General features: G+C 37.9%; 1 protein-coding gene across 2 annotated transcripts in view; it reads left to right on the top strand.

Moving 5' to 3' along the window:
- The window catches only part of SLTM (SAFB-like, transcription modulator), a 55581-nt gene that overhangs the window by 30312 nt on the left and 3105 nt on the right, over positions 1-22164 (top strand). The window contains exons 6-20 of one of the 2 annotated variants that reach the window (XM_011983191.1): positions 2690-2717; positions 4104-4518; positions 5128-5177; positions 7002-7120; positions 9680-9829; positions 10068-10171; positions 10274-10440; positions 10900-10985; positions 11203-11366; positions 13814-13994; positions 14721-14845; positions 15683-15853; positions 16699-17010; positions 17110-17251; positions 20469-20629. In XM_011983191.1, coding sequence (XP_011838581.1) covers positions 2690-2717; positions 4104-4518; positions 5128-5177; positions 7002-7120; positions 9680-9829; positions 10068-10171; positions 10274-10440; positions 10900-10985; positions 11203-11366; positions 13814-13994; positions 14721-14845; positions 15683-15853; positions 16699-17010; positions 17110-17251; positions 20469-20629 — 2375 coding nt within the window. Of the gene's footprint in view, positions 1-2689; positions 2718-4049; positions 4519-5127; positions 5178-7001; positions 7121-9679; positions 9830-10067; positions 10172-10273; positions 10441-10899; positions 10986-11202; positions 11367-13813; positions 13995-14720; positions 14846-15682; positions 15854-16698; positions 17011-17109; positions 17252-20468; positions 20630-22164 lie in introns of both variants that reach the window. The other variant, XM_011983190.1, reaches the window with a different exon arrangement.

Here is a 22164-nt window from a genome sequence, read left to right as displayed (position 1 = left end):
TGGTCATTCCCTAATTGGCACATTTTAACTTAGTCCAAATATCATTTATTAATAAAATGATTCATAGAAATTATTATTGTTGGCCAGGAATGGTGGCTCATGTCTGTAATCCCAGCACATTGAGGGGCCAAGGCAGGTAGAGCGCCTGGGCTCAGGGGTTCGAGACCAGCCTGGGCAAGATGGTAAAACCCTGTCTCTACCAAAAAATACCAAAAAAATTAGCCAGGTGTGGTGGCACACACCTGTGGTTCCAGCTACTCGAGAGGCCGAGGTGTGAGGATCAACTTGAGCCTGGGAGGCAGAGGTTGCAGGAGCCGAGATCACACCACTGCACTTCAGCCTGGGTGACAGAGTGAGACAGTCTCACACACATACAAGTTTAAAAAAGAAAGAAATATTTTGAAAAAAGAAATTATTATCCAAATGTACTTTTGAGCACACTGTAAAATATTTGACATTTTAAGAAGTGCATGCTTTTATATGAATCTAAAATTGTATTATAAATAAGCTGTTTAAAGTTCTACTTACGTTTCAACTTTTTTAGTCTTTTTTCATTAAGAGGTTGTTACTCTGTAAAGGCAGAAATGCTTAGTGTTCTCTCTGTACCAACAGCATTAATTTCACCTGGAACCTTGTTAGAGATGCACATTCTAAAGCCTCATTCCAGACCTTCTGAATCAAAATCTGTGTTTTATTTTAACAAGCCCTCCAGGGGATTCTGATGCTTGCTGAAGTTTGAGAACCACTGCTCTAAGGCTTTGTATGTGGTAATTTCACAACAAGCTTTACATCGCCTGACTTTACACAGTGTACTTCTGATTAGTTTTTCTTTTAAAAGTTATTAAAAGCTGGACATGCTGGCTCACACCTATAATCCCAGCACTTTGGGAGGCCGAGGCGGGCAGATCACCTGAGGCCAGGATTTCGAGATTAGCCTGGTCAACATGGTGAAACCCCATCTCTACTAAAAATATAAAAATTAGGCTGGGTACGGTGGCTCATGCCTGTAATCCGAGCACTTTGGGAGGCTGAGGCGGGTGGATCACGAGGTCAGGAGATCGAGACTGTCCTGGCTAATATGGTGAAACCCCGTCTCTACTAAAAATAAAAAAAATTAACTGGGCGTAGTGGCACGTGCCTGTAGTCCCAGCTACTTGGGAGGCTGAGGCAGGAGAATCGCTTGAACCCAGGAGGCGGAGGTTGCAGTGAGCCAAGATCGTGCCACTGCACTCCAGCGTGGGGGACAGAGCAAAACTCAGTCTCAAAAAAAAAAAAAAAGTTAATAAAACATTTGGTAGGGCACAGTGGCTTGCACCTGTAAATCCTAGAACTTTGGGAGGCTGAGGCAGGAGGAATGAACGCTTGAGTCCAGGAGTTCCAGACCAGCCTGGGCAACATAGCAAGACCTCTTCTCCACTTAGAATTAAAAAAAAAAAATTCACTGGGCATGGTGGCACACGTCTGTAGTCCCAGCTACTCAGGAGCCTGTGTGGCAGGAGGATCACTTGAGCCCAGGGTTTGAGGCTGCAGTGAGCTATGATCATGCTGCCATCCTCTAGCCTGGACGACAGAGTAAGAAGCTGTTAAAAAAAAAAAAAAAATCAAAACATTTGTTAAGCCAAGTGTAGTCATTTGCACCTGTAATCCCAGCTACTCGGGAGGATAAGGTGGGAGAATCAGCTTGAGGCCAGGAGTTCGAGACCACCTGAGCATCAATAGCAAGACTTGTCTCTAAAAAGTAAAATGATTATTTAATTTTTTCAGTTATTGAGATTAGAATGCATATTACTTTATTCTTTATAGTCTTATGTTTGGGAAAATGTCGGTTCTCTGTTGCTCTGATTACTTCAGTGATGTTTGCATTATTTGCTTGGTAGAGCAAATTAAGCTTCTCCCCTTTATGACACTTCTATTTTTAAGCTAGCACATTCTCAATTTTAATTTTAGTGAAGCTGTCAAATATTTTAAAATTAAAATCATGTTTTAAAAATGTGTGGGTTACTTGTTTTAATTCCCTATAGCACAAATACCATTTTAAAATTGGCTTGGCCATCAGTATATGTATGACAAATATGAACTCTTTTTTTGAGACAGGGATTTACTGTCACCCAGGCTGGAGTGCAGTGGTTGATATGAACTCACTTTTAACACATTAAAAGAATGAATAATTTGAAACTGACTTAGTAACTGTTCTTTTAATGTCTGATATACTTAAAGGGGAGTGTTGTTTGTTTGATTTGTTCATTACTGTGTATCCAAGCACTTGAAAGTTATGTCTACAGGTTATACTTTCTGGTACTATTTTAAATAGTATATCTTAGCTAGGAGTACCTGTGAACTGAGTAACATAAAACACACCATCAGGTCAGTCTTCTTATTGACAGCTCTTTGATATGAGGAAGAATTGGATTATATAAACTAGTTTTGAATACCAAAATTAATCCGGTTTGTTACTGATCTACTCATTGATAGATACACCTGTTTTCTAAGATGTCCCAGACTTGTGCCACATCTCTCTCTACATGGACTCTGGTTTTGATTGGAATAACCTATTTATTTGTTAGTGTTAGGTATCCCTACATAATAATATGAAGCTATCCACCAAATTTCACTTGGCTGATTTTGTACTATTACTAAAATCTAGTTTTATGTGAATTCATTTTACATTTGATTATTCTTTGAATTTCAGGATGGTGAGGAAGAAGAAAATGAGAAAGGTATGTTTGATGCTGAATAGAGTTTAAAAATTGCTAAAATTTAGAAAAACAGTAAATTATGTGAAAATAAAGCACTCCTTATTTGAAATCTTATTTTTGAAATTAGTTTATTTTCAAATTTATCTATTTAGTGAATTAAGTTAGCATCTTGATTTTATTTTCCAATTGGTTTTAATTTTCTTTTGAACACTAAAGATATATTCCAACTTAATAGTACATATCAGTTACTGTAGTGAGCAATGCTATTTTTTATTTAATCCAATTTTTGTTTTTAAAATAACTTCTGGTATACGGTAAGTTGATTAAATTCTTAAGACTGACACTGCAGTAACTCATGTGTGCTTATTGGAGTCCGAGTGCATAACTCACAGTGAATTTTACAACTAGTCCTAAAAATGATGAATGACCAGGAGACTGACTTTGTGTTTGCTGCTTAGAGAAACTTCCATACGGTCATCTGACAATTTTAGTTTAGACGAGCTGTCTCATTCAATACAATTACAGGGGCAACAGTAGTAATACATGTGGTCAGTAGGAGGTTATGGAAGAGTCCTTGGACAGAAGTCAAAGGATCCTACTTTGGACTAGAAAGGACATGGAGCAGGGTTAAGCAAGGCAAATAAAAAGCCTAGAAGCAATGACGAAGTAAAGCTACTGACTGAAAATGTCACATGCCCGAAGCCTTTCTGTTTTGGGGGAATGCAAGACATCTTTGAAAATGGTAATTGCAGACTGACTGGACAGGGTGAAGACTGGAAATAACCAATTTCCTGAATGTTACGGAGCAGGAGCATCTTTGGAGCCTTCTGTACCAGTTTTCCATACGAATCTGGACTACTCAAGCATTGAAGAGTGGAAAAGATGGGGCCCTGAAATACTGTGAAGACTGATTGATATCCTCAGACTGTGACCTGTCAAGAAGTCACCATGGGAGTTCTGAAGGTCACTAGGGTTCAATCCCAGGATAATTCGAGCATTGAACAACAATCTGCACTTTTGTCACTGTCCCTTGGAGGAACAAAATCTTCCATATGCCATTAACTTATAACCAGAAATGAAGAGCTGGTATCTTCAGGATGGAACCATTTTCTCACTGTTGTTGTTTGGTGTTTGTATGTAGAGATCATTTTTTCCATGAAGAATAAGTGATCCTGGGTAAAGGATGGTTTATGTTAGTTAATACCCTTGTGTTTTTTTTTTTTTTTTTTCCTCCTAACCTTCCATCAGTGCTAATAACTGGCTTTATATTTTCTAGGTCCTATTCTAGCTTATGAATATGAAATTGTTTAAACTTCTTGTTTTGCCATATTTATTCCTGTTAAATCCTCTTAGATATAGCAGGTTCTGGTGATGGTACACAAGAAGTATCTAAACCTCTTCCTTCAGAAGGGAGCCTAGCTGAGGCTGATCACACAGCTCATGAAGAGATGGAAGCTCATACGACTGTGAAAGAAGCTGAGGATGACAACATCTCGGTCACAATCCAGGCTGAAGATGCCATCACTCTGGATTTTGATGGTGATGACCTCCTAGAAACAGGTAAAAATGTGAAAATTACAGATTCTGAAGCAAGTAAGCCAAAAGATGGGCAGGACGCCATTGCACAGAGCCCGGAGAAGGAAAGCAAGGATTATGAGATGAATGCGAACCATAAAGATGGTAAGAAGGAAGACTGCGTGAAGGGTGACCCTGTCGAGAAGGAAGCCAGAGAAAGTTCTAAGAAAGCAGAATCTGGAGACAAAGAAAAGGATACTTTGAAGAAAGGGCCCTCGTCTACTGGGGCCTCTGGTCAAGCAAAGAGGTTTGTTTTTCTATGTCAGTTCTTTACGATACTGAATTCCAGCATTCAATAAGATCACTCTACATTAAGGGGGTGGCTTCAAGAACATGTACAGTAATTAGTGTCTTATGATCCTGCCTATAATATTTTTGACCGTCATAAGTTACTTTTAAAAATTTTCAAGATCTTCATAATAATGCAGTGTGTTCTACTGATTGCATTGTCGAATGTCAGCATATATTTGGTTTTTTTGTTGTTTTTTGTTTTTTTTTTTTTCAAATTGACAATTTTTGTGTTTTATTTTTTAAAATCCTTGTGATGATGGTTAATGAACAACTATCAGTTCTAAGAACACAAAATGAAGTCAAGTCCCAGTCCTGAAATCTGGAGAAGATGGCCATATTTCCACTGAATAGAATTGTCAGAAAATCTAGATCTTCAGGCATCTTGGGGAAAATCAGTGCAAGAATCCTCAGGGAGTCATTTGTTCAAATAACCTAATCTAGGCCTTTGGAATTGTTAATTTGTATGAATAGCACTAGTTTGAAATATAGTGAATATCGAGCTGTTCTATTTTGGGTTTGGTTTTGTTTTTGTTTTCAATTTTCTTCTGGTGATTTGCCTCTTTAGCTCTTCAAAGGAATCTAAAGACAGCAAGACATCATCTAAACATGACAAAGGTAAAGGGTTTTTTTCCCTATTTATTTCAGTGTTGACATTGCATATTTTCATTAAAAAGCAGTAGTTGTGTGGTGTTTTCTTTGACATTTAGTCCTTAAAAATTTTATTGACAGGCTAGAAACTTGAGATGGTCTTTATGTAAACTGTGGAATTATATAGATTATAGGAAACTGATTGATGTGTTACTGTTTACTTACTTTGTAAACTGGTATTGGGTATGTTAAAAACCCATTGGCTAGGGAACACTTATCTGGTGTGTTCCAAGGGACTGTGTTGGATATTAATAGATATTTTCTTACATTATAATTTCAGAGCTATTTTATCTTTTGTTAACTCATTTATAACTACTGTATATCACCACAACCTTTTCCCTGTTCACAGATTATACTTTCTGGTACTATTTTGAATAGTATATCTTAGCTAATTAAATAATACTTGTGTGTATTTGTGGAGTCTAGTGGTCGTTTTTCTTTTTTTTCAATTCTTGTAAGTTTCAAAGTGCAATATTTAGTTGCTTTCTGATACTGAGAAATCTCATGCCCATGAGCTACAGTTTCATCTTGTACATGTGCTGTGTTTACTTGAAAAATACTTACTTTCTACAAAAGGATTTTAAGGGAAAATAAAACATTCAGGTACTACAAAGCTTTTAAATACCTCCTAAATGTGTAAAGGAGAATTGTATGCATCTTCTATAGGTTATTTTAAGCCAATTGGTCTTTTAAGGAAAAAAAAAATTTTTTTTCTGTAATTAGTAACATACCTGGGCCCAAATGTTACTGGTAACAAAAATGATACACAAACATTGAGTTAACATTTCATAAGGTCCTTGATGAATACCCTTTGTAAGAACAGAATCAAGTATCAACCATTAATATTTAAAATATTTGAGCCAGGTATGTGTTATCTTCTCTCCCTCTGAGTCTACGCTGAAAGTAGCTTCACAACTGTTAACACATGTAATTTTTAAAAATATCTAAAATTTTTACTCTTTCTCCATTTAATGTGAAATACAGAAATTGTTCCTTTTAATTGCTTGTATACTGTTTCTCTTAAAGTGAGTAAAAATTATTTTCCAGATAAAGTCAAGTGAATGAAAATTTCCCTTTTATTACAGCACATTTAAAGAAAAGGGTGACTGGCTAGGCCTGTATCCTAAGATATGGCCTCTATACGTATGAAGCCATAATACGTGTGTGACATAGTACAGAAATGATTCATATAATCATTTACCTGTTATAAAGGATTTTGAGATCTCTGATCTTTAATCTTGTAGTTGTTTCAGAAGATTGTTTCTTACTGACTCTAGAGTTATCCAGCTGCATATAATTCCCATTTTGTCTTACCTATTCTCTAATAGGGAATGAAGGTGTACCAGTTGGTTTGTCTTTGTTATTAACCATGTAAATTCTTGAAAAATGTATACCTTACTCTGACTTTTTCTTCTTCCATGTCAATTTCTAAGGATCTAAAGCCCACAGCAGATGTGGCAACTAAACAGTCTGTTCATTGCTAAGTGATTGCTTCCTGGTTGTCTCTATTCAGTGCAGTGGTAGACTATAAATTATTAAAACTGAACAGCAAATTGATTTTTTTACCCTCTTCAACTTAGAACTCATACAATAGGAAATGTACATACATTCAGATTTTTTTTCCCTCACTAGTTATGTTGTCTTGTTTGATTTCAATAATAATAAACACAGGATTTTTATATAGTAATGTCGTACTATCAAAATTATAGTTTGGAAAGAATGTGGCCCTTTTAATTTTGTATAAAGATTCTGATTGAGATACTTAAACATCTGATATTAAATCTATTCTAGGAAGTACAAGTAGTACTAGTGGTAGCAGTGGAAGCTCAACTAAAAATATCTGGGTTAGTGGACTTTCATCTAATACCAAAGCTGCTGATTTGAAGAACCTCTTTGGCAAATATGGAAAGGTACATTCTTTTTACCTTTTTATCCGTCTTTCTAGTATCTGCATTTGAAATGAGGATTGTATTCTAAATACTATTACATAAATATCTTCTAATTTGTTGTATCTCTTAGGACGGTTAATAGACTGAATTACTGAATTCTGTGGTAATGGTAGATGAGAGTTAAGGGATAAATAGTGTTTCATCATTTAATCTGTCTCTGAGCCTTGGGAATCTTTGTATTCCAAACTTTAAACCTATATAAGCCAAAGACTAAGTTTATTCATCATGATACTTTGTAGCACGTAGCTGGGGATCTGGCATATTGCTGAGCCTGATTTGGACATCTTGAAAAAATATATTTATATTTAGACTATTATTAGGCAGTGGGATATATAATTCATTGGGGGCTGGGGGGAACCATATACAATCCTTGTTATAGATTTCTAGTCCAGTAATGGAGAAAAATGTAAAATTGGCTATTATATAGGCATTAGAATCGTTTAAACTTATATAAAGTTATATACAAACATGTATCTATATTAAGTTTATATATAAACTTTTTTTTTTCTTTTTGAGACACAGTCTCACTCTGTCACCCAGGCTGGGGTGTAGCAGCATGATGTGGGCTCACTGTGACCTCTGCCTCCCAAGTTTAAACTATTCTCATGCCTCAGCCTCCCCAGTAACTGGGATTACAGGCATGAGCAACTGCACTGGGCTGATTTTTGTATTTTTAGTAGAGATGAGGTTTTCACTATGTTGATCAGGTTGGTCTCAAACTCCTGGCTTCCGGTGATCCACCCCTTTCTGAGCCTCCCAAAGTGCTGGGGTTACAGGTGTGAACCACTGCACTATGCCTGTGTATATAGATTTAATCAGAAGTTGTTTTAAGTGCTGCGAAGGAAAAGTACACAGGTGTTAAAAGGGGGAGGCTTTACTGTGGTTAGTTCATCAGGAAAAGTTTCTCTGGCAGTTAAGGGGAGACCTAAAGGAAGAGAAGGAGTAGTCAAAGAATACTCCATTAATAACGAATGCTTTGAATTGTGAACTGCATCCCTGAGGGCACTCAATACTGTCTACTTACATTACAGTTTTTCATATACATCATAGTTAATGTACTCCAGTGTAAGCTCTTCGAGGTCAGGGACCTTATTTACTGTACTTCATGTGCACATGATAGGCTTTCAAATACTGAAATTACTGAATTAGTGACCATTATTGCTAAATAGCCGTTAATATTATCAAAACCTGCCCTCTTGATTTTCAGAGGCTATTTTTCCTGCTTTAATTAGTGAGTTGCCTGAGTGTAAAGGAGGTTCTTGTAGGTGTCAGAAATAGAATGCTGAGAATTGTAGTCCCATGATAGGCTATGTTATTTTTTCTTCTGTTTTCAATAATATATTGTTAGAGATGTGAAAACAATATTTTAATGTTGATATTTATTAGTAGTAAAACTATATGCGGATACCATATATTTGGTAGGAAGACCCATAGAGTTAAAAATTAAATGGCTGTGGGGCAAATCAACCTTTCCTAGGGTTGAGGTAAAAGTTGGTTGGTTCCAGCCACCCACACCATAAAACTCCTGATTTTCCTGTTTCCTTGTTCGCAGCTTTATGTCTTTACTCTGTTCAGCACTGAATCGTTCTCTCTCACTTTTCTTCTCACTCATCCATACCTGCTTTGTCTCTCTTAACTACCCATCTTACAGAATTGAAATTATTTGTCATTTTCATATACATTTGAAAAGCACATAGATTGAAAATATTGTCTTTCAAGATTTAGCGTGTTTTTCGGGGGGTGCATTTTTAAGTCTGCTTTTTTATATGTGATTGGTTCTTTACTCATCATAGAAAAGTATCAACACTCATCATTAAAATACTGGAAACTTTTTCTCTAAAGACATTCATGGTGGGCCTATGATAGGGATATTTTGGTTCAAATCCAATTTATTTGCTTTTATTAATTGTGCAATTACTTCACTGATGAGATTGTTTTGGCTACTTTGGCTACATATTTGAGGGGAGGAAATAAATATAAAAAGAAGGTTAAATTGCTTTTTGGCACTTTAAATTGTTCCCCTGAATATTTATTAAGATGGATAATGTAGATGGTGATCACAAGAATATGAAATAGGCTGGGTGCAGTGGCTCATGCCTGTAATCCCAGCACTGTGGGAGGCCGAGGTAGGCCGATCACCTGAGGTCAGGCATTTGAGAACAGCTGGCCAATGTGGCGAAACCCTGTCTGTACTAAAAATACAAAAATTAGCAGGATGTGGTGGTGCATGCCTATAATCCCAGGTATTTGAGAGGCTGAGGGAGGAGAATCGCTTGAACCCAGAAGGCAGAGGTTGCAGTGAGCCGAGATCACACCACTGCACTCCAGCCTGGGCGACAGAGTGCGACTCCATCTCAAAAAAATATATACATATATGAGAAACAGAATAAGATACACCCTGAATTAATACATAGTTTCCGTTTTGAAGTTTCATGTATTTAGAAGTGTGTGTAGTTGGAACTAGAAGTGTGTGTAGTTGGAACATTGTAAAACTCTCTAAAGTACAGTCTCATTTTGTAGGTTCTGAGTGCAAAAGTAGTTACAAATGCTCGAAGTCCTGGGGCAAAATGCTATGGCATTGTAACTATGTCTTCAAGCACAGAGGTGTCCAGGTGCATTGCACATCTTCATCGCACTGAGCTGCATGGACAGCTGATTTCTGTTGAAAAAGTAAGCTTGCCTAACTGTTTATCCAAGCAAGTCGAATTTGATGGCTAGTTCTCAACTCATAGCTGTTAACAGTAGCAGGGAGTAGAATTTGCAATTATTTTTAATTTTTATGTGTTTGTAGTTTTTACTTTCCTTATAATTTTCTATCTTTTCCAGATTTTCTGCCATTAACACACTTTTTATAATCACAAAAATGTAACCATATGTATAAATTGTTTTTCTGGTTCAAACCTTTCAGGTAAAAGGTGATCCCTCTAAGAAAGAAATGAAGAAAGAAAATGATGAAAAGAGTAGTTCAAGAAGTTCCGGAGATAAAAAAAATATGAGTGATAGAAGTAGCAAGTAAGGATTTATTATTTTTATTTATTTATTTCGATAAACAGACTTTTTTGATACATTATGAAGTACTCATTCTGGTTTTTTTGTCTGGGGTGGTATGGTCAGGACACAAGCCTCTGTCAAAAAAGAAGAGAAAAGATCATCTGAGAAATCTGAAAAAAAAGAAAGCAAGGATACTAAGAAAATAGAAGGTAAAGATGAGAAGAATGATAATGGAGCAAGTGGCCAAACATCAGAATCGATTAAAAAAAGTGAAGAAAAGAAGCGAATAAGTATGCCATATATCTTTTCAATCCCTTTCTAATGCATTCTACTGCTTAATTTTTACAATGGAAGGGAAAACCTGAAATTATAATCCAGAGGTGTAAGCTTTGTTGTTAGGTGTCATTGTGGTAGGAAAGGAGGTCTAGTAGGAGTAATTGTCTTCTTTTCTACTCTGGGGAAACAGACAAATGTTTTCTTCCAGCTAACCTCCTTTGCTATTCTGGGCTGACTTAAAATGGTCATTGATTAGTACTATTGAATTAGGATCTTTTGGTATCACTGAAAGTATTTATGTGAGCAGACTGAACTGTTTAAAAAACTCTTTGCATTTAAGTTCTTGTAGAATAAGTAGGTTTTTTATTTCTTGTATTGGTGTGTGACTATCAGAAGTTAGCATTTTTACATACGTATTTTCTTTTTCAATGATAATTTTTAGACATTAATTTTATATAATTTTTTTCCCTTAGGTTCAAAGAGTCCAGGACATATGGTAATATTAGACCAAACTAAAGGAGATCATTGTAGACCATCAAGAAGAGGAAGATATGAGAAAGTAAGTCTCTGATCAGGATGGCTGTATACTACTTCAGCTGTTTACAAAAGAAGATAATTCTGTTATTCCGTAACCATCTTTGCATATTTGCATGCTAGCAAACCCAAGAAAAAGGAAATGTTACTAGTTATTTGAACTTTTTAAATGACCTGCTAAACTTGAAAAATAAAGCCCCAAAATATTTTAATTCTAGTGTTCTTCTAATTTTTTTCTATAGATTCATGGGAGAAGTAAGGAAAAGGAGAGAGCTAGTCTAGATAAAAAAAGAGATAAAGACTACAGAAGGAAAGAGATCTTGCCTTTTGAAAAGATGAAGGAACAAAGGTTGAGAGAACATTTAGTTCGTTTTGAAAGGCTGCGACGAGCAATGGAACTTCGAAGGTAGGAAGAGGGTCTGTTTTATACCTGTCGTTAAATATAGGTAAATATTTAACACTGGTTATAAGCCAGATTTCTGGAAATTGTATTCTCACAGAAAACTGTTTAACACCTTAAAGAAGTACGGTAGCATCTAATGATTTCTTAAGTTTGCATAGCACTTTACAATTTACAAAGTGCTTTCCGTCTGTTATCTCCAACTCAACATTTCTATAAGGCTAGTTATGCCCATTATACAATTGAAAAAAGTGGAGGCCCAGAGAGGCTAAATGACTCTTCCAATGCCCACATGGCTAACAAGTGGCAGAGTCGGGACTCAGACCCAAGTCTTCTGACTCCAAGTCCAATGCTCTTTCCTCAACACCAGAGCTGCTGCCATAAAAAACACGACTTTAAAGGAAAAATTTGAGATAAGACAGTTTCAGAGTAGCTATAGTGTTCAAATACTGTAATCTGACATTTTAACAAATTTAGCAAAAATTTATTGTTTGTATTAGTGCCTAAGAGAAGGAAGATTTGCCCTGTGAGCCTAATGGTATTCAGATTGTATCCCAAAGCAAGCATTCTCTTTAAAACAAATGGAAAATATAAACAAAGCAAGATGTTTCCATTTTTAGTGGCCATATCTCAACAGTTCATCATGAGTGTCAGTTTACTTTTGTATATCAATTTTTGGATGCCACTTAAAATAGTCTTGTGGGTGTGTTTTGTAGTATATTATTTCAAATGTTAACCTATCTTGTCCAGGGGTTACTTATCATGGGATTTCATCTATTCATTCATGAGAGTGTTGGGAACTACCAGAGATACTTTTAGCAACTTAGGTTATTCTGCATAATAAGTGACACACAACTTTACTAAAAGGAAGTAATCCTTATAGCACATAGAACCCATTTTTTTTTTTAAGATGAAGTCCAAATGTGCCTAGCTTCCTGTTTATTTAGTTGACAACAGATTGAGAGGAGAGTGGGATTGAGGGGCAACTAGACCAGTGATTCTCAAACCCTATGAGACCAAAATCCCTTTTATATTAAAAAATGTTGCAATGCCTTTACTCTCCTGAAATGAAACTGATGCGTAACATACTTAACCTATACTAATAATTTCCAAAAATAAAAGTAATGGCTTAACTATAATATAAAGGAGAAATAAAAGTAATTTATAATAAAAATATGTATTCCAGATAGGAATGTTTAGGCATGACTTAATGAAGTAGTCAGATGTTTGCATCCCTATTTAGACTCACTGAGAATGGGACAGCTCCAAATACAGACTGACATTGTATGTCAGTTGATATGTTGTATTGGTTAGTAAATACCAGAAGTAGTGTTGACATTATGACATGATTTCTGAAATGGTGAGCAACTCTTGGTAAAAGTCTCAAGAAAGTATAATTTTCCTTCTATTTATATGGAGTTGCATTATTGGAAATTCTAAAATACATAAATCATATCAAAGCAGACAAACTTAGTATTTATTAAAAATGGGGTTGAGTTCTAGACTCACATGTTATTTTTGCTTAAGGCATTTGGTTGTTTTTAATGGTGTGAATGTCCATTGTGGCATCTGAAAGGTATGAGAAGTGTTGGATGGTTCTTACTGTGTACGACTATCCTCACTATTCCATGCATCAGTAAGATGCTTAGATTCCTTCATCCTCGTACACTAAATGCTAGTATCTGCCCCATGGTCATTGTGATAATTAAAAATACCCCATTGATTTCTGTAGAAATAGTACTGACCCATTGAGAATCACTGCGTTACTAGAGAAAGACATGCCAATGATAGGCAGAAAAGGACACTGACTACCTTACAGTAAGAAAATAACATTAAAAGTCTAATACAATAACAATTCAGTTCAGCAAACAGTTGAACTACCTCTGACTCAGAAAACACACTACCTGGAGCCATCTATTATAGGATAGTAAACATTCCAAAATAGCCCTTAAAGACACCATTTTGTTGTATGTAGTATTTGCTATTGTTGATGTTCATTGTTATGATCCCAAATCATCAAAATAAAGTATATACTTTGTTTAAGGAGATACAATAGAATATATAATAGGCATTAGAGCTTTTTCCATTAAAAACAGGTGTTGGAAGTTGTAGTTTTGTAAATTTATATATGCAGATTTCATCCTTCTAAAATGTCAATTAATTAATGGACTATTATTATAGTGATTTTTATTTAAACAGGAATCATCTAAGAGGCAACTACTCTATATTATAAAATTTAGCTGCTCAGTTGACAGTCTTATTTATAAATAAGTGAAAATATTGGGATCTGTTTAAAGTTTTACTTTGAATTCTCTTTCCAATTACATTAAAACTACTTAGATTGAGTTGAAATTTTAAATTGCCAACCTCAAGGAAAAATTCAAATTCAAAGCTATTCTCTTTCACACAGTGCTAGCATAATTTAAGTATTTCTAAATACTGATTTTTGGTAGACGAAGAGAGATTGCAGAGAGAGAGCGTCGAGAGCGAGAACGCATTAGAATAATTCGTGAACGGGAAGAACGGGAACGCTTACAGAGAGAGAGAGAGCGCCTAGAAATTGAAAGGCAAAAACTAGAGAGAGAGAGAATGGAACGCGAACGCTTGGAAAGGGAACGCATTCGTATTGAACAGGTGCAGTCAGAAAATCTTTTCATCTTAAATAACTCACCTTTTTCAAACTCTGTGATTTTAGCCCTAAAATTTGCTTTACTTGTTGTAAAGCGTCTATAGAATGAGTTTAGCTAATGAGCTTTTAAGTGTCCCTGAAAGATAACAGTGAATTAGGTACTAGTTAAAAATACAGTTCGTAGTGACTTTGTTCTAGATAACTGGTAATAATTCTAGCTCTGCAATATCATGGCAGCCTAATAGTCTGAGCATAGGACTATGAGTCCAGAGTAGTTGTAATCCAGGCTCTGTCACTATCCCACTCTTAGAAAATAATAATGATTTCCTTACATATTATAGTGGGAATGATTTCCCAAGGCTGGAAGGAAATAATGCCTCTCTTTGCAGAATTGCATCTCAGGGTTTTAAGGCACTTAGTCTCCATACATATTAAGAACGCTATTTCTAATTCCCTTTAGGTGCTTTTATTTTAGTTGAATGATGAAACTAAACTTGACCTTCCCAAATACTTGCCAACTTTCACCACCCAGTCCTTGTTATTTTTAATGTTGCAGAACAATAGCTATAGCCTAGATTATTGAAATCAAATTTAGGTGTCATAGGTTTGTGTTTTGCCTGGTCTTTGCTTATGATGGTTTCTTAGCGACAGGATTAAAACAAGGTTGCATGTATACTTATCTTATGTTTTCATTTTGCCTTGGTTGGTTCTTCCTTCTGTGTTGTCTGAAGGAACGTCGTAAGGAAGCTGAACGGATTGCTCGAGAAAGAGAGGAACTCAGAAGGCAACAACAGCAACTTCGTTACGAACAAGAAAAAAGGAATTCCTTGAAACGCCCACGTGATGTAGATCATAGGTAGTTACTCACTTTATTCCTTAACAGTTACACTTGCTGTTTTATTCCCTTTAGGCTAAGACTAGAGAATTAGAAAGTATAGACTCCCATCACTGAAATAAAAGTCATGATCAACAGGGATGGGAAGGATTACAGTACTGGGGTAGACCCAGTGCACTGGCAAGTGGGAACAGTCTGCATTTCTTTCCCTGTCTACCTTTCTGATGCCAAACGTTTTTCGTTATGACTGGAAATACATTGTCGTAGTAGGCTTCAATAATAATTAAACAGATTTTGAACATTCTTAAAAAGGTAGTGCAGATAGTATAGAAATGGAAGTCATAAACTTGAGATGGAAAGATACATTCTGTTGTGTGCTTGGATTCATACTTCATTTAGATTTAAAAATATAAGTATGCCCATTTAATTTTCTTAACATAAATTCTATTAAAATGAGTTGATTGTGTAGAGAAATAGGTGGAATGAATGAACTGTGCTTCTGACTTGCCACTCTAATGTTTCCAAAGTTAGGGATAACTGAAGAGGTTGTGAACTGCTGGTTAGAATTTTATTATAAAGTGGTTTCAAGTATTTTATTTGTCTTTTCCATTTAATAATTATAAGACATGCAGTTTTTCAACTATTTTTCTCTCCCGTTAAATTCCTCTCACACTATTTGACTTTACATAATTCAACAATTAAGTCTTTGCTAGTTTGTACTCCTGAGTGTGTTATGTCTTGAGTTTATTAGCCCTGTTGTGTCCACAGTTCTAACATGTGGTATGTATGACTCCAAGTAAATGTTGTTTGATTACTGTAGAACTAATTTATGTAAATGAGCAAATATTTCTCTTCAAGGCGAGATGATCCTTACTGGAGCGAGAATAAAAAGTTGTCTCTAGATACAGATGCACGATTTGGCCATGGATCTGACTACTCTCGCCAACAGAACAGATTTAATGACTTTGATCACCGAGAGAGGGGCAGGTTTCCTGAGAGTTCAGCAGTACAGTCTTCATCTTTTGAAAGGTAGATATGTTGAAAATTGTTACATTTATTCTATGAGCCTTGCTAGTGATAACTCTGTTTCTCCTAAAATCTTCATTAAGAAGTACCAGGTCAGAACTGAATGCTCAGAACAAATTATATGGTTTTTGTTTCTGTTAATGGGAATGTGATTCAGTATTCCAAACTAATTAACTAGAACACCATTAAGTAGGTTGGCTTTATCTTCTTATCTTTATTTTATTTTTATTTTTTTTTGAGACAGGGTCCCACCTGTCTCCCAGGCTAGAACACAGTGGTGCAATCTTGGCGTACTGTAACCTCTGCCTCCTGGGTTCAAATGATTCTTGTGCCTCAGCCTCCCAAGTAGCTGGGATTATAGACATGCACCACCACCGTGCCCGGCTAATTTTTGTATTTTTAGTAGAGATGGGGTTTTGCCATGTTGGCCAGGCTGGTCTAGCACTTCTGGCCTCAAGTGATCCACCCACCTCGGCCTTCCAAAGTGCTGAGATTACAGGCATGAGCCACCGCGCCCAGCCTCTTCTTATCTTTAAAACTGTGGGAGCACTGATCGCTTTGGATGTGCCTCAACTGTTAAGAACAGTAAAACATTCTTCAGCTTGGTAGCGACTTTGAGTGTTTGGTATCATTTCTCCTGAACACTAAGAAAACCAACCTTAGGCTAGACACTTAGTTCAGTTTGAAAGAAAATGAGTTGTAATAATCAATGACTAGCTTTTTTCCATGGCTTTGCCTTAAGTTCATTTTTTGGTTTCATCATTATAGGTTATGCAGACAAAGTTAAGAAGAATTAAGCACTCAAGTAAGCACTTCTTGGACCTATATTCTTTGTTTCTAATCAATAGGCGGGATCGCTTTGTTGGTCAAAGTGAGGGGAAAAAAGCACGACCTACTGCACGAAGGGAAGATCCAAGCTTCGAAAGATATCCCAAAAATTTCAGTGACTCCAGAAGAAATGAGCCTCCACCAAGAAACGAACTTAGAGAATCAGACAGGCGAGAAGTTCGAGGGGAGCGAGATGAAAGGAGAACGGTGATTATTCATGACAGGCCTGATATCACTCATCCTAGACATCCTCGAGAGGCAGGGCCCAATCCTTCCAGACCCACCAGCTGGAAAAGTGAAGGAAGTATGTCCACTGACAAACGGGAAACAAGGTAGCTGTGTACTTCATAATGCTTTCCTAGTGGTCTCATGCCTTGGGGTTAAAAAAATTACAGTTTTGATCATGTATGTTTTTATGTTTTGTTTAACAGAGTCGAAAGGCCAGAACGATCTGGGAGAGAAGTATCAGGGCACAGCGTGAGAGGTGCTCCCCCTGGGAATCGTAGCAGCGCTTCGGGGTACGGGAGCAGAGAGGGAGACAGAGGAGTCATCACAGACCGAGGTGGATCACAGGTAAATGCTGCGAGAGGCTTGCCTCCAGCCTGCACACATACATTTAGAGGATTCATGAGCTACTCTGGATATACAGTAACATTTTGATATGGCCTAGCTAGATTGGAATGATTGAGAGGCATTAATTTTTAATTTTAATTTTTAAAATTAATCTGAATTTTTCTCATACTTTATTGTCAGAGTTGACCATCAGTAGTCCAAAGAGTTAAGGTACTAGCCTTGAAATACTGCATTTTGATTAAACTTCCTAGTGAAATTTAAGAATTGTTAATTTGATAAATGAGCCTGTCTAATGATAACTTTGGTTTTATTTCTTTTTAAGAAATTGAGGCTTTCAAACTGGATCTGAAATCTGTGACCTCTATTTGTGTTTCCTTTTCACTTTTTCCTTCTTAATAAAATATTCTTGACCAGGCATGGTGGCTCATGCCTGTGATCCCAACACTTTTGGAGGCCAAGGTGGGCAGATTGCCTGAGCTCAGGAGTTTGAGACCAGCCTGGGCAACATGATGAAACCCCATCTCTACTAAAAATACAAAAATTAGCTGGGTGTGGTGGTGTGCGCCTGTAATCCCAGCTACTCTGGAGGCTGAGGCAGGAGAATCGCTGGAGCCCAAGAGTTGGAGGTTGCAGTGAGCCAAGATGGCGCCACTGCACTCTAGCCTGGGCTACAGAGCCAGACCCTGTCTGGGGAAAAAAAAAAAAATATATATATATATATATATGTGTGTGTGTGTGTGTGTGTGTATGTGTATATGTATATATTTGTATATATATGTATAAACACATACATCTTTTTCTGCTGCTTCATTTAAGTAGCTTAAAGTGTAAAACTGAAATAGAGCTTTGTCTGGTTTTTGTCTTCTTATCCTAAAGATAGATGAGTGTAACGTTACATATTTTTAAATTTTTATTCTTGTGATACTTATATTGACTTGAATATTTTGTAAGTTAATGAGCTGGACAGAGGAAAGTATCTTCATCTGTTAGAGACTGAAATGAACAAAAACCTTTTGCCTCATTTAAAAGTATTCTACTGATGAAATACTGGCATATGTGTTGATAGTAGCACAGGTAGGACATACTTTCATAAATTATATACCAAAAAGAATTGTGCAGTGTGTGTGTCTCCATTATATGCTGGTGTTTGTTTTGTATTTTAATACATATTAGTGTGTTTGTTTATTTGTTTTTGAGATGGAGTCTCACTCTGTCACCCAGGCTGACATGCAGTGGCATGATCTCGGCTCACTGCAACCTCTGCTTCCCAGGTTCAAGCGATTCTTTTTCCTCAGCCTCCCGAGTAGCTGGGACTACAGATGTGCGCCACGACCCCTGGCTAATTTTTGTATTTTTAGTAGAGGTGGGGTTTCACCATGTTGGCCAGGCTGGTTACAAACTTCCGACCTCAGGTGATTCACCCTCCTCTGCCTCCCAAAGTGCTGGAATGAATGACAGGCATGAACGATCACGCCCACCCCCTAAACAGAATTTTTAAGACTGAGTGTATAATCCAGATAAGTCTGCCTTGTTTACAGTAAAATTTAAGAAAGTCTCAAAGACCAGCCCTCTGCATTCAGATGTCCTTTTAGAAAATGTGTCCTGAGGAGGAGATCTTGTATCCTCCCTTGAAAATTTTCTTTTTCATAGTGTTAGTCTGTAAATTGTTCTGCCACTATTATATCTAAGCCTCTCTGTGGGTACCTTCTGCTTTCTTTCCTGTAAGCTAAGTATCACAATGCTTGCTTTCTCTTTCCTTAGATCCCTAGTTCTACAGTTTCTTTCTTCGTGTTTGCTACTCTGTTTTCCGTAGTTACAGATGTAGCACCTTGTAAGTGCCATAGCACTAACTAGTACGATGTAAAATAAGTTGACAACTCCTGTTTTCTGTGCTGTTTGCATGTTGTCCTGATAGGCTGATCATAGGCCCCACCGTGGCTTGTCTTAAGGTTTTGATCTCTGTCTGTGCGTTCTTACAGTCAATATAAGATCCAAGTATTTGAAATAATCAAGGGTCAAAAAGCCCTTGGGTGCTAGAAAATATAGAAATAGAAATTAATGTCCAGCCCTGGTGGCTCATGGCTGTAATCCCAGCACTTTTGGAGGCCAAGTCAGGAGGATTACTTGAGGCCAGAGGTTCGAGACCAGCTTGGACAATATAGTGAGACCCCATCTCCATAGGAAAATTAAAAAATTAGCTGGGCATGGTGGTGTGCACCCTGTAGTCCCAGCTAGGCAGGAGGCTGAGGCAGGAGAATTGCTGGAGCCTAGGAGTTCACAGTTGCAGTGAGTTATGGTAGCAACAGTGTTGCTCCAGACCTCAGTACCAGCATCTGCTCCAACCTAGGCAGCACTTGATCGTGTCTCCAAAAATTATTTTTAAAAACAGGAATTGGCTGGGTACGGTGGCTCACACCTGTAATCCCAGCACTTTGGGAGGCCGAGGTGGGCGGATCACGAAGTCAAGAGATCAAGACCATCCTGGCGAACATGGTGAAACCCCGTGTCCACTAAAAATACAAAAATTAGCTGGGCACGGTGGCACATGCCTGTAGTTGCAGCTACTTGGGAAGCTGAGGAGGAGAATTGCTCCATCCCAGGAGGTGGAGGTTGCAGTGAGCCGAGATCGCACCACTGCATTCCAGTCTGACAGCAAAGCGAGACTCCATCTCAAAAAACAAAACAACAACAACAGAAAGTATTGAATCATTTCCTCCATACCCTTCCCTGAAGCCTGAGTAGCTTCTCACTACAAAATAGATACAAACTCTTTCCATATGCTGTTGCACTACTCATCCTTTTATCTTCTCAGACATCTTATTAATTTGCTTCTGACATTAAAAATATAAGTTGGTATGAGACCGAGACTGAGGGTGTCGTGATTTTTTTTTTTTTTTTTTTGACATGGGGTTTCACTATCGTTGCCCAAGCTGGAGTGCAATGGCGTGATCTCAGGTCACTGCAACCTCCACCTCCTGGAGTGTGCAAGTGATTCTCCTGTCCCAGCCTCCTGACTAGCTGGGATTATAGGTGTGGGCCACCATGCCTGGCTAATTTTTTGTATTTTTAGTAGAAATGGGGTTGCACCATGTTAGCCAGGCTGGTCTCGAACTCCTGACCTCAGATGATCCTCCTGCCTCAGCCTCCCAAAGTGCTGGGATTACAGGTATGAGCCACTGCGCCCACCCAAGTGACTTTTCATATGCTATTCTTTTAGCACTATCCTGAGGAGCGACATGTGGTTGAACGCCATGGACGGGACACAAGCGGACCAAGGAAAGAGTGGCATGGTCCACCCTCTCAAGGGCCTAGCTATCATGATACGAGGCGAATGGGTGATGGCCGGGCAGGAGCAGGCATGATAACCCAACATTCAAGGTAAATAACTACTAACCAGTTTAGACTTTTTCTGCCAGCACACAACCAACACTTGATCGTTTCCATAAAAGTCATTATAGTTTCTGAGAGACTGAACTGCAACTAGTGAAAACCCTAGGTCGGCCTGAACATTTCCCTGTATCAACTCAGAGTCTCCAAAAGACTGTGTGCAGAACAGCTGATATTAATGTGTTACTTTGTATTCTGCCTTGTAAATGAATTCAGTCACGTTCTGGCAAGTTGATCTAGATATGGGTATGTATGTATGGTAGGATCCAGTAGATAATGAATCCTTTTGTTTTGTTTTTTGTTTTTTGAGATGGAGTCTCACTCTGTCGTCCAAGCTGGAGTGCAGTGGCGAGATCTCGGCTTACTGCAACCTCCGCCTCCTGGGTTCAAGCAATTCTCTCATGTCAGCCTCTCAAGTAGCTGGGACTACAGGCATGCGCTACCATGCCCAGCTAATTTTTATATTTTTAGTAGAGACGGGGTTTCACCATGTTGCCCAGGCAGGTCTCGAACTCCAGACCTCAGGTGATCCGCCTGCCTCAGCCTCCCCAAGTGCTGAGGTTACAGGCGGGAGCCACTGCAACCAGTCTAGATAATGAGTCTTAACCTCACATTGGAACCATCATCTTGTTCCCTACCTAGCATTCCTCAAATTCTTAGGAAGAAAAAACTGAAAGTGTGTTCTGTTTCCTCCCTGTTATTTAAAATAACTCCTGGCAGAGCTTTTAGACATTTAACACAAAATCTATTCATACGTTAAGAGGCGAGCTTTACTTTCTCTTCACACCGAGGTCGGATGTGGCCCTTCAGCCAGCAGGTCTTCAGCTTCCCCATCTCTTTCACGTCCTCCTTTCTTTCCCATTCCTCTTAGGAGAGATACTGACTTGACTCAGTGACCCAGGTCACTATTATTCCATGGTCACTTCTACCATCAAACTTCAGTAAGTGTGCTACTTCTGCCTGCACAAGCTCAACATTCATTGTATCCGGTTTGTAAAGGTCACTGATGACTTTTCTCCTGATAAATATAGATTCTTTAATTTTCATGGTTTTCGACTTGTTGGTGGTTAAACACTGTTTCACATGGTCGTTTATCTTTATTTTGAGGGAGTCTGTTTTCTAGGGCACCATCACTTTCTTTCTGCCCTTGTGACTGCCTTTGCAGGCTCCTTCCCATGGCTAAGCTTTAGACACTGCTGTTTCCTTTCAGCTTCATGTTGCCACTGCCATGTAAGTGCTTTGCTGCATCTATGAATTCAAGGTCACAGTCAAACTCATTCTTCTCCTGTTTCAAACCTTTGTGTCCCTTTTGTTGCCTGCAGCTTCTTTTAATTTGATAATGCCACCATCCATTTCACTCACCCTGACTGGAAAAACGGGACTTGTCCTTACCTTTCTTCATTCCTACCATAAATTTCTAAGTGTGGTTCTTTTTTTTTTTTTTTTGAGACAGGGTCTTGCTCTGTCCAGGCTGGAGTGTAGTGGCACAGTCTCGGCTCACTGCAACCTCTGTCTCCCAGGTTCAA

Source organism: Mandrillus leucophaeus, unplaced genomic scaffold (genome assembly GCF_000951045.1).
Source record: "Mandrillus leucophaeus isolate KB7577 unplaced genomic scaffold, Mleu.le_1.0 Scaffold247, whole genome shotgun sequence".
Classification (NCBI taxonomy): Eukaryota; Metazoa; Chordata; class Mammalia; order Primates; family Cercopithecidae; genus Mandrillus; species Mandrillus leucophaeus.
This window is presented reverse-complemented; position numbering and strand designations above follow the sequence as displayed.